This window comes from Pteropus medius, unplaced genomic scaffold (assembly GCF_902729225.1).
Source record: "Pteropus medius unplaced genomic scaffold, Ma_sr-lr_union100, whole genome shotgun sequence".
NCBI classification, from domain to species: domain Eukaryota; kingdom Metazoa; phylum Chordata; class Mammalia; order Chiroptera; family Pteropodidae; genus Pteropus; species Pteropus medius.
This window is the reverse complement of record NW_024349225.1, coordinates 925,200-938,029: the sequence shown is the minus strand read 5'-3', so window position 1 is coordinate 938,029 and position 12,830 is coordinate 925,200. Positions and strand designations below refer to the sequence as shown.

The 12,830-nt window shown below is 34.2% G+C and overlaps 1 protein-coding gene across 3 annotated transcripts in view; it reads left to right on the top strand.

The window, feature by feature from the left end:
• The window catches only part of INTS7 (integrator complex subunit 7), a 55,744-nt gene that overhangs the window by 756 nt on the left and 42,158 nt on the right, over positions 1 to 12,830 (top strand). For all 3 annotated transcript variants that reach the window (XM_039881147.1, XM_039881145.1, XM_039881144.1), the window contains exons 2-6: positions 4,164 to 4,293; positions 5,104 to 5,250; positions 7,001 to 7,138; positions 10,438 to 10,484; positions 12,490 to 12,689. In XM_039881147.1, coding sequence (XP_039737081.1) covers positions 4,164 to 4,293; positions 5,104 to 5,250; positions 7,001 to 7,138; positions 10,438 to 10,484; positions 12,490 to 12,689 — 662 coding nt within the window. The remainder of the gene's footprint in view (positions 1 to 4,163; positions 4,294 to 5,103; positions 5,251 to 7,000; positions 7,139 to 10,437; positions 10,485 to 12,489; positions 12,690 to 12,830) is intronic.

Below are 12,830 nucleotides of genomic sequence, written 5' to 3'. Positions count from 1 at the left end.
ACGGGGCGGAGGAGGGTGGTAAAGGGTGTGGAGGGATGAGGGACAGCTTGCAGAAAAAGGAGCTTAGGAGATAGAATGAGTTGAATTCAAATTTCACTAATTTTATAATCATGGATGTCACCCAATTTCACCCAGCCTCGGTTTTTTTGTCTGCAAAATGGGTTCAATACCATTGAGCTGGCAAGACTGTTGTAAATAGTGATAAATGGTATGTAAAAGAAGTCTTTAGTAAATGCTAAAGAGATATGCCTTCTTTCTAGATATGGATATGAGAGGCAAGGGCAGATATTCAGTAAAGAACTCAAGTGTTAACAGCTTTGCTTCAGTGTACTTCAAGAGTTTTCATTTAATGGGGAAAACATTTTGTCACCTGATATATAATTAATTTTTGATTAACTATAGTTAATGTGTAATATATTGAGATCCGAATTAAAGATAATAAGAAGAGTCTAATTTAAGTCCACTTTGAGCCATTTCCCAGACTTTTGGCTTGGATGCTCTATTAACTTTGTTAGGACTTTTTTTTTGTTTTTGTTTCTTTTTTTAATCTGTAAACATTTCTAGTGAGTTGATCTAGATAAGAGTTTCTCACACTTTTTTTTTAAAAGCCTTTAAATCCTTCTGTTCAAAATAAAAATATTACAGTACTCCAGTGTGATATTTCTTTGAGTCACAATCTTTAGCGCATCCCCATTAGCTTAGTATGTGAGATTTGCTTTCTCTTACCAAAACTTTTTCCCTCTGAAATATAAAATTGTAACATTACATGTGTGTTTTAAACACTATGTAACCTTTTCCTCCCCATTCTGATAATTCCTTGTTTATTCTCCAGTGAGAGTTTCAGGTCCGGAAGTCTAATATTCTTATCAATTCTGTATTTTCTACCACTCTGGCCTTGATGGGCTTATCCCCTAATGATGGGACAGTGGTTGTGGGACAGATTAGGATGGGCCTCTGAAGAATGAGAAATACAGAATTGTTTAATTCCTAAAAATTTGCAACTGTGTTATGAAAAAAAATAACAATTTTTCTTTAAGTAAACCGATGCCTGTTGAGTATTTAACTGTAAACCAAGTATCAGTCCTAGATACTAAGTCATTGCGTTCACCCCTCTCAGCATTGAGCTAGGTGAGTATTTCATAGATGAGTCTCAGGCCCAGAAAGATAATTTGAACAAGACAAGAACAAAATTTGTTCTTTTTTTTACCTCACCATGCTGTACCTTTTACAGTTGTTGAGAAATTAGGTAATGGAAATAACCAGTTCATTAGAATATAATTTAGAGTTTTTAATATTGAATCATTTCATCCTTTACCTGTTCAAGTATTTCTGTTTTGCGAGCCAAAGGTCACAATGTCAGAAGGCTACAAGTTCCCCTGCTAAAGAGAGAGGTCTCTGCAGCCAGGTTTGTACCAGGTGATCAGTTACATGCAATAATTGATTGATTCAGAAATAGACATGACCTACACTGAGCCAATCAAATTCTTTCTCTTGAGACTTTGTACTACCAGACCAAACTTAGTCTAACAGTGTTGAGAATGGACCTGTGAATCATGTAGAATTGAGGCTAAAGTCAGACTTTATAACAATTCAAAGCTACATTAAAACCAGCATTAGGAAGGACTGATTCTCAAAGTCTGTTTGGTGATCCCTTGATAGGCCATAAACTGATGCAAAAATCCAAGGCCCTTCTTCAGTTCTTACTGAAATCCATAGACTCGTTTTTATATATTGCTAAGAGCTACTGGCTTGTAACTTACAAAGCGAGTTATTAAATATTGCTAAAAGTTGATATTTATAAAATAAAATTAATTTGTTTATGATTCAAAATCAGTATTCTTTGTGCATATTGTACAATATTGCTTACATCCCATCATGTATATTTACAGACAGGTTCTGAAATTTGGAATAAGGATGCTTTATTAATGCATCACCAGTTGAATTAACTATCATTTCAGTTGTTTCTATTCTTGCTTTTTAGATGGAATTTATTGAGACTGTGCCATTATCAGTTTATTAAGCTGTGGGTTGTTAGGATGCCTTATAATGTGTGATGCATACTTGTGTTCATTTTCTGACTAATCAGCCAGGGTTAGCTTCTGTTGCTTGCAGCTCAGAACTCTGATACATGCCTGGAAATGTGCGCTATTTTGAAAACTTGATTAAGGTACATCACAAACCCCAAGTTTACCATAATTTATGTTCTTCCTCCTCACTTTCCTGGAACTTGTCATCTTTCAGAATTATGCTAAAATCACTAATTCAAATATTCCATTCTTTAGTCTTAACCTTTTTCCAATAGCTGCTTGCTAGATGTGCATTTTAGCATAATGGTTAGGACCATAGGCTCTGGAGCCAGATTGCCAGGATTTGAATCCCATTTCTGCCATTTATTAGCTGTTATTTCTCAGGCAGGTTGTTTAACTGTTCTTTGCCTATCTTTATCTTTAAAACGGGGATAATAGTATCTAACTTCTATGATTATAAAATGAGGTTTAATACATGCGAAGTGCTTAGTAGAGAGTCTGGCGCAGTATAAGGACTTAATATGCATCATCAGTATCATCATTATGATTAACGCTATTTTGGCCATTCTTTATTTTCATTCAGACCTCAGTATATTTATCTCACCACTTTCTTTCACCTAGCAGTCTTTTTTGTTTTTACTGCTTTATAACTGCTTTGATTTCACGGTTCTTCATTTCATTAACTTTATTTACTTTCTTACCAGTACTTTAAATTCTCATCCAAGGTTCTAGTCTAGTTATGTATGCCCAAAGGCAGCCAAAAATTGCTGGAGAAAGTCATAAACAGTATGTAACTATTATCAGAAATTATATCAAACTCAAACTGGCCTTTAACAGAGACCTGTAGTACTACAGTATGTTTTTGGTCAAGATTCTCCCACCTTCAGTGACATTTCAGATCGTTAATGTTTTCAAAACCAGAAATCCTGAGTTTTATGTGAAATCTCATTTTTAACATTGACAGTGAATTCAAAATCTTGAAAAACCTGACTGTCAGATAAAGTTATTCTGAGGACCAGATTCAGCAGCCTACTAGTTTTCTAACTCCAGTATAATTCATAGAGGCAGAGCAGTCAAATAAGATCCAAGTGGCAGAGGATAGCTCGAGGATCTAAGCGCCCACCTTGTCAGTATAGCTAAACAGAAGCTTGAGCCCCTGCCCCAGAGCTTTGGTGGGTTTGGAGTGGAACCCTAGCATGGGTATTTTTGAAAAGTTTCACGAATATTTGATGCAGAACCAGAGCTGAAAACCAGTACCCCAGAAAAATTTTCCGCACATTTTAAGTGCTAAATAAGTTTAGAATAATGAGTTTTATTGCTGCAGAATGAATTTTGAATGTATAAGCAATTTGTAGACAACCTATTTTAGTTCTCCCTAGTCGGTATGTATGTTGCAACCAAAGTAAGCACTGTTTAACTCCAGGCACTGAAAAGGAAGAGAACTCTGTTCGGTGAGAATATAAAAAGTCAAATGTAGAAACATCCCCTGCCTTATTCTTACAGTGGCATTCTTAGGATCATTGGTCTTATGATCAGGGCATTCTTCCTCAGGTTGGTTGTAGCTAGCAATAGAAATAAAGCGAATAACCCCTCTCAGACCAAGATCAGTTTGTGCCTTTTTTTAGATGCTTGGCTTATCTTGGAGTTGAAATTGGCCTACAGCAAGCAAGATGGGTACCATCTTGCCCCAGCCTAGGATTATTGCTAAATAATAGTCTTTAATGCACTTTTCTCTTCTTTTGCACCCTAGTTTCTGTCCCTCAGAGCCAACTTAGCTTCTTATTTTCTCTCTCCTAGAGCTCTTACATCAGAAAATAAGCAAGAAATTTACTATTTAGCTTCTTTACTCTGTTGGCACTCTTACAGGATTTGGCAACAGTAGAGAAATCAAAACATTTCTCTGGCCAGATTCAAAATTATCTTTGGTACGTTTTAAATCAGCAAGTTTAAACAAATTAATGTGGTCTGTGATTCTGTTTTTCAAGGAAAGGTAAAACTGATCTTATTCTGTTGGGTAACATGGACTGCTTCCTCCTTTGCCTTTTGCATCCCAACTAAGGGTTAAGTCATTACAAACATAACTTTAATATTGTAGCCACACATGTGTAAGCTGTTCCCCTTTTCATGTTTTCACAGGTCTGAGATCTGGCAAACTTGGTGAACAGTGTGAAGCAGTTGTTCGCTTTCCCAGGCTCTTTCAGAAGTATCCATTCCCTATTCTCATCAATTCTGCATTCCTAAAGTTAGCTGATGTTTTCAGAGTTGGGTAAGTTTTTTAAAGCCTCAGTGCCCTAAAGCACTTTGTTCATATCTTTGTTTTGTATTGTGGTCTTTATTCTTTTTTGCCTTTTAGGATTTCTACATGGTTGGTTACCACTTTAGTGGATACCCATGGTAGCGCATGATACTTTTTGGTGGACGATTTAATGACATTCTAAGCAAAAATGAAGAGTATAAATCAGTACTTATTTCTTTGGATAACAGGATAAATCAAATTAAGACAACCTTCATATATTACTGTGTATTTTGGAAATAATTTGTGGCTTTGTGCTGATCATTTTGAGAAGTTTCCGATTTAATAGTTTATTTTATAACATAAGATTATGTTACTGCAAAGTGCCTGAAATATGTAAGCACTGAATAAAATACCCATTTCTTTTTTTCTCCTCACCGATCCCTCTCCTTCTTCTTTCTACCGTTATTCTTTATGCATTCAAGTGCTTATACACCCACCAAATCAGACATGAAGGAAAAGATGTAGAATTAGCTCGAGAGAGGAGGAAGACCGTTTCACCTCCTGGCCTTGGTTATATTATGATGAGAATTAGTTCCAGGGCTTCTTGAGTCACTACCATTTTGGTGTCTTGCAGCAGGACTGGAAGCATTGCTAACAGTTTATGCTTAGTACTTACTCGAAGTGCTGTAGGTTTAACTCTTAGTAAAGAGACAGATAATAATAAGATTGAATTGTAGCCTGTTGCTACAATTTAATGTTATTAATGTCGCTTTGATTCCTAATTAAATATTACTTTCCTAAAGTGGTCTAATTAATTTTATCTCTGTTTTTTTTTTGTAGAAACAATTTCCTGAGGCTCTGTGTTCTTAAAGTTACTCAACAAAGTGAGAAGCATTTGGAGAAAATTCTAAATGTGGATGAATTTGTGAAGAGAATTTTCTCTGTGATTCATAGTAATGATCCTGTAGCAAGAGCCATCACACTCCGGTATACTGCATTGCTGTAATGAATTCACCACAAGATTGTTTGAGTTTTAATTATGTAACCAAAAAAGGCAGTATATCTACCTTTTTCATTTTGAATATTAAGAATTTATTTTTGCTTTCTAACTATGACTGATTGCAAAAATATGGTAACCATCCCAACCTGTAAATGCTTCTCAGTCATCATCTATGATAGTATTTTGGTTGTAAATTGTTGCCTAACTTGTGTTTGAAAATTCCTTTCTGTAGTTAGGTGTTCTGATCAAATAGATCTGAATGTTACTTAGCCTTAGCTCATGTTGAACTTTCTGACCTTATTCTTATTGTTTCATGTTAGTTTTCTCTACTCATCCTTAGTTATGTACTCATTTTTGTATGCAATAATTTATATTTTAACTCCTTGGAGAATGCCAGATATAACCACTGTAATTCTTCAGCCTTTTCTTTCTTGGCATTTAAAAACTTTTTTTTTGTTGTTAGAATTTCATTTCGTAAGCCTTAGATGCAGCTTGAACCAAGTTCTCTTTTTAGCTCTGCTATCTGTGGAATCTGTATAATTTGGGGATTTTTGAAATGCATCTTCCTAAATTGTAGAGCTCGTTTCTGACTTGCCCTTCACAGACAATGCTCTTTTTAACCATGAAGTCTGGGATGTCACTTCTTCACTAAGTTTCCCTATTTTCACATCAGGAACTGCTTCTTCCCTCTTGTTCAGAATTAAGTGTTTTGTCATTCATACTTTAAAGATGTTTATTTTTTACCCATTACTGATAAATTAAAATAACAAATGGAAGGACAAACGGGGAGATATTCATTGCATTTGAAATGTAGTGCTATGAATTATTTATAATATTACCAGAAATATTTTCAGAAAGTAGTGACCAATGGGATTATGCTTTTTTGCTTTTATATTACAAAGTAACAAACCGTTGATCAAGATATGTCCATATTAGACTAGTTTAATACTGTATAAAATATTAGATTAATATTCATTTGTTATTTTGAAAAATATCTAGGTAATTTCAGAAATTTCTAATTGAAATTAAATTATATGTTTAGTTAGTCCATTTTAATATTTTCTTTGTAAGAACTCTGCTACTTGTATCCATTCGATTATTTCTATAAGATAATTAGGAGGTGATATGTCAAGTTGGAAGGTTACTTATGACATTGACTTTGAGGAAGGTTGTCGTTGTAGGAACCTTGATTTGTTTATTGAAATGTTTTACAGCCTTCTAAAATCCATGTCTTTCTGCTGAAAAGATTTTTTAAGGTTTACTTTCTGTAGTGTAAATTACAAACAATAGATCTTTTTTCTTTTTCCAAATTAATATCTTATTATGAAGTAGACTGTGTTTTTTCAAATTCTGCCTTTCTCACCCTTGCAGCTTCTGATATTAGTCCCAGGGGACATCCTCTGCATCTGTTCTTTTGATGTTGAGGATAGATTTGAAAATCATGGTATCGGTATTTACTGATGTGGAAAAAAGGACTGTGATGTCTGTCTTTTTTTTACTTTGTGAATCTACTAATACCAAAAATGCTAGACTCTTAAGGCTTTGCTAAAATGGACATTTTTATGCAACATTGGAAAATTGATATTTTGATGTTTTAATAATTCAAAAGTTTCTTTTCTGGGCTCTGATTGGTACCTAGGATATACGTGAAGATGATTTTTTAAAATTTTGCTTGTGATAGATAATCCATGTTAATTTTTCTGACATATCCAAGTATGGGTTTCTCTGTTTCTGTAGCATGTTGGGAAGTCTGGCATCAATAATTCCTGAAAGGAAGAATGCTCACCATAGTATTCGTCAGAGTCTGGATTCACATGATAACGTAGAAGTTGAAGCTGCTGTTTTTGCTGCTGCAAACTTCTCTGCACAGTCAAAGTAAGTATAGGCCTTTCAGTCCTTTGACTTCCCAAGAATAGGTTTTGAAGGACTAACTCAGCAATATATAAACACTAAGTGATACAGAAAAGGATAAATGGCAAGACGTGTTTTTTTGAGAGGTTTTACATCATATTGGCGGAGCAAAACTTAAATACATAGAATAGTTAAGTACAAATGTTGGCATTAACTGTAAATAAAATAAGAGTTTCCAGAAGGATAGGATCAGCATAGATTAGAGTAGTTGGGGAAGGCTTCCTTGGGGAGCAGAAGCTTTGTTTGCTGAAGAACTTTCCCCAAACTACACAGCCCTAATACTAAATTGCTGCTTTCTTATTGTCTTCTCAGGGTAAGCTGTTTGGCATTAGAACTGTGCACAGTTTGACAGTAACCTGAGTTGAAACGAACTTGACTACACTTATCTTACAGAACTTTTTTTTTTAATGAAATGTCGACTATGGTTTTATTATTGTGTTTGATTTGGTTGTTTACCCTCTGCAAAAAATATATTATCCCCTTCAGTGACTGATATCAAAAGTAGCATTGCTTTCTAGAAGACAATTTGGTAGTACGTATTTTGCCTTAAGCATCCTTTTGACCTAGAAAATCCACTTAAAACTAATCCTAAGGAATCAGCAATGTGTATTGGTACTTACTGACAAGGATGCTAGTTGTAGTGTTATATTAAAAGAAAGTAGTAGCAACCTAAATTCTAACCAATGTACTTAGATAAATTGATCATAGAATGGCATAGTATATTAGCTCTTAACAAATATATTTTAGAAACATATTTGGAAACAGGTTATATACTAACTTCCATGATATTACAGATTTCTTAAAAAAAAAAGTATATATGGAATAGAAAAAGTGCTAGAAGGATGTATATCAAAAGATTATCTCTTCTTTTTTTTTTTTAAATAAATTTCTCTGTATCCTACCATGAGCAAGTATTGGTTTTATTATCATGTGGATAATAAATGTTATTTTTTTAAGATAAAAAATAGCATTTCCATTAAGAGCCTCTACTAAATTTGGATAAGACTTGAAATAGTCAGCTTTCTCCAGCTTTTAATTACGTGCATATTCTTCTCTTCAGCTGCTCTTATTAAACCTTCAGAATTTTAGGATTACTCATTGGAAAGGGAGAGTAGAGAATAGAAAGCATATAATTTTTAATTTACTGCTAAAAATGAATAGATATGGCAGTAATTGAGAAATATCTGAGTAAATATAGTTCCTGTTTGTGCTTTTGAAATTGGCAACTTTTTTATTATTAAGAGAATCATTGATATCGAGAGAACTTTTAAAAATTTTTATTTGATAGGAGTTATATATAGTCAATAGTTATCATCTGATTGCCACTGTCAAGTTGTCTACTTTATAATTTGTCATGTACTTCCAGTGACTCCAAAAATAATTTTTGAAATTTAGTTTGTAAATGAAAAATTTGTAATTTTGTGATTAGGTGTTACTTATGAGAATCATTTTTACTTCAATTTTTCTCTTCTGTTATCAGAAGCTAATTTGATCAGTTGTGGAATTTCTAATCTGTCTTGGAAAATGATTAAGACTAAGTAACATAGAAACAGCAAGAGTCTACATTTTTAGAATTGATGACCAATAAAGATTTAGATTAATAGTATATGTAGAAACAGTTTTTAACATACTGGGCTTTAATATGATATACTTGTAATTTGTGATAGTAAAACAACTAAATTAGTGCAATAGAAAGCCTGAAGGACCTAAATGTATCCGAGTGTGAAATTAATGAAATATATCTTTTTGAGATTCGAATTTATCTCCTCCTCCAGAGAAAGATGACCTGGCCCGAGATCAGATATCTCAGCCACTACTTACTGATGGATTTTTGTCTTAACATCTCTATCAATTTTAGATCTTAATAATCAAAGTAACTGACTAAATAAGACCTTGAGAATTTAATTCCATTCTCCCCTTGTCTACTACCATAATCACATGTAACTTGTTCTAAAAAAAGTTTAAGATTTTACATTTTTAAAGAGCTAGTCCCTGGGTCACACAGCAAGAATTATATGCAAGCCCAAATACCTCAAAGGCCAGGCAAGCGTTGTCAATGAGAGAGGTGTCCTCTAGCGGCGACAGTGGTGAACTGGGCTGAGAAAATGAGTCTTACAGTTTCTTTTTCAAGCCAACAATTCACTATTAAGTATACAAAAAATACTTTGCGAATAAACTTTATTTTGGAATAAATATTGTTAAATCCTAAAACCAAAGCAATTTTAGATAAGATTTTAGACAAATCTTTCAATGTTTTATTGCAAAGCACAACAAGGGAAACTTCAGGGTTTCAGAATAATGCTGTATTGTATGATAAAGAGGTTACAGAGGTTATACTAGATGTAGTCAAAGAGTAAGAGCACATTAGGAGAACTGAGAAAGTGAGTAAATATCAAAACACATAATTCTGCACTAAACCTCTGCTACCTTAGATAATTCTAGAAAACAAAAGAATACACAATCATACATCCATTGTCAAGAGATGACGTCATCATATCATTAGCCTCTCGAAAACACTATTCACTTGTGAGAGAATGAAATTGGCAAATAATTTCTTAATGGCAAGAAATATTTAAACATCCATGCGAAGAGGAAGATACGTATCATTTATCATGGCTAAATGAGCCAAGTTTAATCATATTATCTCTATTATATTTCCTTGTGTATTTTATCCCAAATGTTCATGTTATTAATATTTTACACCATCCAGTGATATTTCTCTTGCAGTAGAATCAAAAGTAGCACCTTGGAAAATACTTTACATGTATATTATGTTTAAAAAATGGTTAACATAGTAAGATTCTATCCCTGATTTCTGTAGTATTTTTGTTACTTCATACTTACTCTGTTTTGCTGAAATTCAGAATATTAGAAATAGATTTTATTGCTTACATAATCAGCTTGTGTGTTAAAAGCTTTTCTTAAAGTATGTTCTAAAACATCATAGACTGGGATAGTGACCTTGAATCTTTCAGTGTCACTCAGTAATGCAAATTGCAATAGCACTTATAAATCACAGCATCTTTCCTTGAATAACAAGTGAGAACAGTGTTGGCAAAAGCCCCTTTCCTGGTTGAAGTTTTGGTTTCAGTTGCATTTCTTAACACATTTCCAGCACCTGACCTTTGCAATATTGGTTACAATTTGGGTATGTATTGTCATTTCTCCTGTACCGATTGTGTGGGGTTTCTTTTGAGTCTTCAGAAAACTTAAGCAGATTTAAATTTTTGGTTTTAAAGTTTTGCTATTCTCTCTTTCCAAAGGGATTTTGCTGTAGGAATCTGTAACAAAATCAGTGAAATGATTCAAGGTATGTATGCTTCATTCAGTATTTTGAAGTGACTTATGGGATTTATACTAGTAATAGTAGCTGCTAATATTTATTAAGTACTTACCATGTGCTAGTCACCATTCATTTATTCATTCAGATAATGTATATTAATCATTTTCTAAATGCCAGAACTGTTCTAAGTGCTTAGGATACAGTAGTGAATGAAACGAAGTCCTTGCCCTCATATAATCTACATTCTAGTGGTGGAAGGAGGAGGGGGTGGCAGTAGACAAAATATGACATATCAGGTGCTATGGAGAAAAATTTAAGTAAGAAGAATAGCTTAGTCCCTAGAGTGAATTGCAGGGTGGAAGGGGGGACTTCTCTATTTTATATATGTTGATCAAGGAAGGCCTCTGATGAAATGATATTTGAATGAGAAATGCAGATATTTAGGGGAAGAATATCCTCATCTAGGGGAGAGCAGTGCCTATAGGAGCTTTGGGACTCTCTTGTCACTCTGCTAATGTCCCTCCAGTGTCTTCCAGTTTCAACTAAAATCTAAATTCCTTATTGTAGCCTACAAAGGTGAACTTTTCTAATATCTTTCATACTGTGCCTCATAACCCATTTAAAAGGGGGCTCAGGGGCTACATCATTGGGCAACTCTGGAGAACACCACATCCTTTGTATGTTTTTAAATGGCACTCTTTTGAAGTGTGCAACTTAGCAGACTTGGATAGGTAATACTATTATGTCTGTTTTACAGAAAAGTGAATAGAATCACTTAATTGAATACGTGAGATAGTGGCTGAGTTTTGTCCTGTTCTCCTTTATCCCTTTGTCTTTTTTTCCTCCACCATCAGAAAAAGGCTTTCTTGCAGAAAGGGCTATCATTAGAAGGAAGCAGCACTCATTCATCGGGCAGGTTTTTATTGAATCCCTGCTGTATCAGGCAAGATCTCAGCAGGAAACAGATGTCACACTTGAATTAAGATCATCTAAAGAGTGTTTAATGAAGGAACCATTTACAAACATAAGTGCAGGGTAAACTATAGGGGATAATGTCCTGCATCTCTTTAGAGTACAAGGGAGGGAGTGGTCACCAGAAACTTGGAGTCACGCCACTTTGGAAAACTGACCTTCAGTGAACATGATGTGACTTTGCACAGCAGGAAACAGGAAATAAATACTCTGACCTCCTTCTTTTCCCTCCCATCTCCTGGGGCTCTCTAATTTGGCCAAACCCAAATAGAGGCCAAGTAACAAGAGTGTTTGTTGATATAGGCTGCCGTTGAGTGTTGAAATGCTGTCATGTATTCATTCACACTAACAGTTAGTTTACAATGGGAAAACCATTGATCCGCAGAGTATAAATTAGCTTTTGTCATAAACGCAGTACATTATGAATGACAGTTTTTCGTTGCCTATCACCACAAAGCCATGCTGTAGAAGGAAAGGTTTTTTGTTTAGTCCTTATGTTGACAGGAAAAGATACATTGGAGTTCCAGCTGCGTATGCAGTTCAGAGTGGCATTGCTACTCAAGGTTCAGAGAACTTCAAAACCATTCATGCAGTCTGTTTACTTCTTGATCTCCAGTTAATGTTGAAGGAAAACATTAAAATTGTAAATATAATCGTAGCCATTGAGTATGTGTATACACACACACACACCTTTTTAGTACTCTATGAGAAGAAATAAGTAGCAAAATGACTTTGCTTTCTAGTGTATCTTTTAAAGACATTTTCTACTATTGGATGTAGTTTTATAGTACCAAAAAATTAATGATATTAAGATAAATACTTCTGGGAAAAAATTATTGAACTGATTGATTAGCTCTCATGTAACTATCTTTAATGTTATAAACGTAATGTTTGTGTACTATCTGTTTTAAAATGGTTAACTATCTTTAATGTTATAAACGTAATATTTGTATACTATCTGTTTTAAAATGGTTATTATACTAATTAAATCAGACCTTTAAAATGTGAAATATTATCAAGGATGATGATCAAAAGTCTTAAGAACTCTTTTTGTGCCTAGGCTTAGCCACACCAGTAGACCTGAAGCTAAAGTTGATCCCAATCCTACAGCACATGCACCACGATGCGATCCTGGCTTCCAGTGCTCGTCAGCTGTTACAACAGCTAGTCACGTCCTATCCTTCTACCAAAATGGTGATTGTTTCTTTGCACACTTTTACTCTGCTTGCAGCTTCATCTTTGGTGGATACACCTAAGCAGGTAATTACAATTTTCTTTAAACTTCCTTTTCTTCACTAAACTTGCTTATTAAGTATAAGATAAAAAAATTAGTAACCCACAAGTTTTGATATTAAGATCCCTTTCTCTGACAAAGATCTGTTTCAAGTCCTTTTGCTTGCT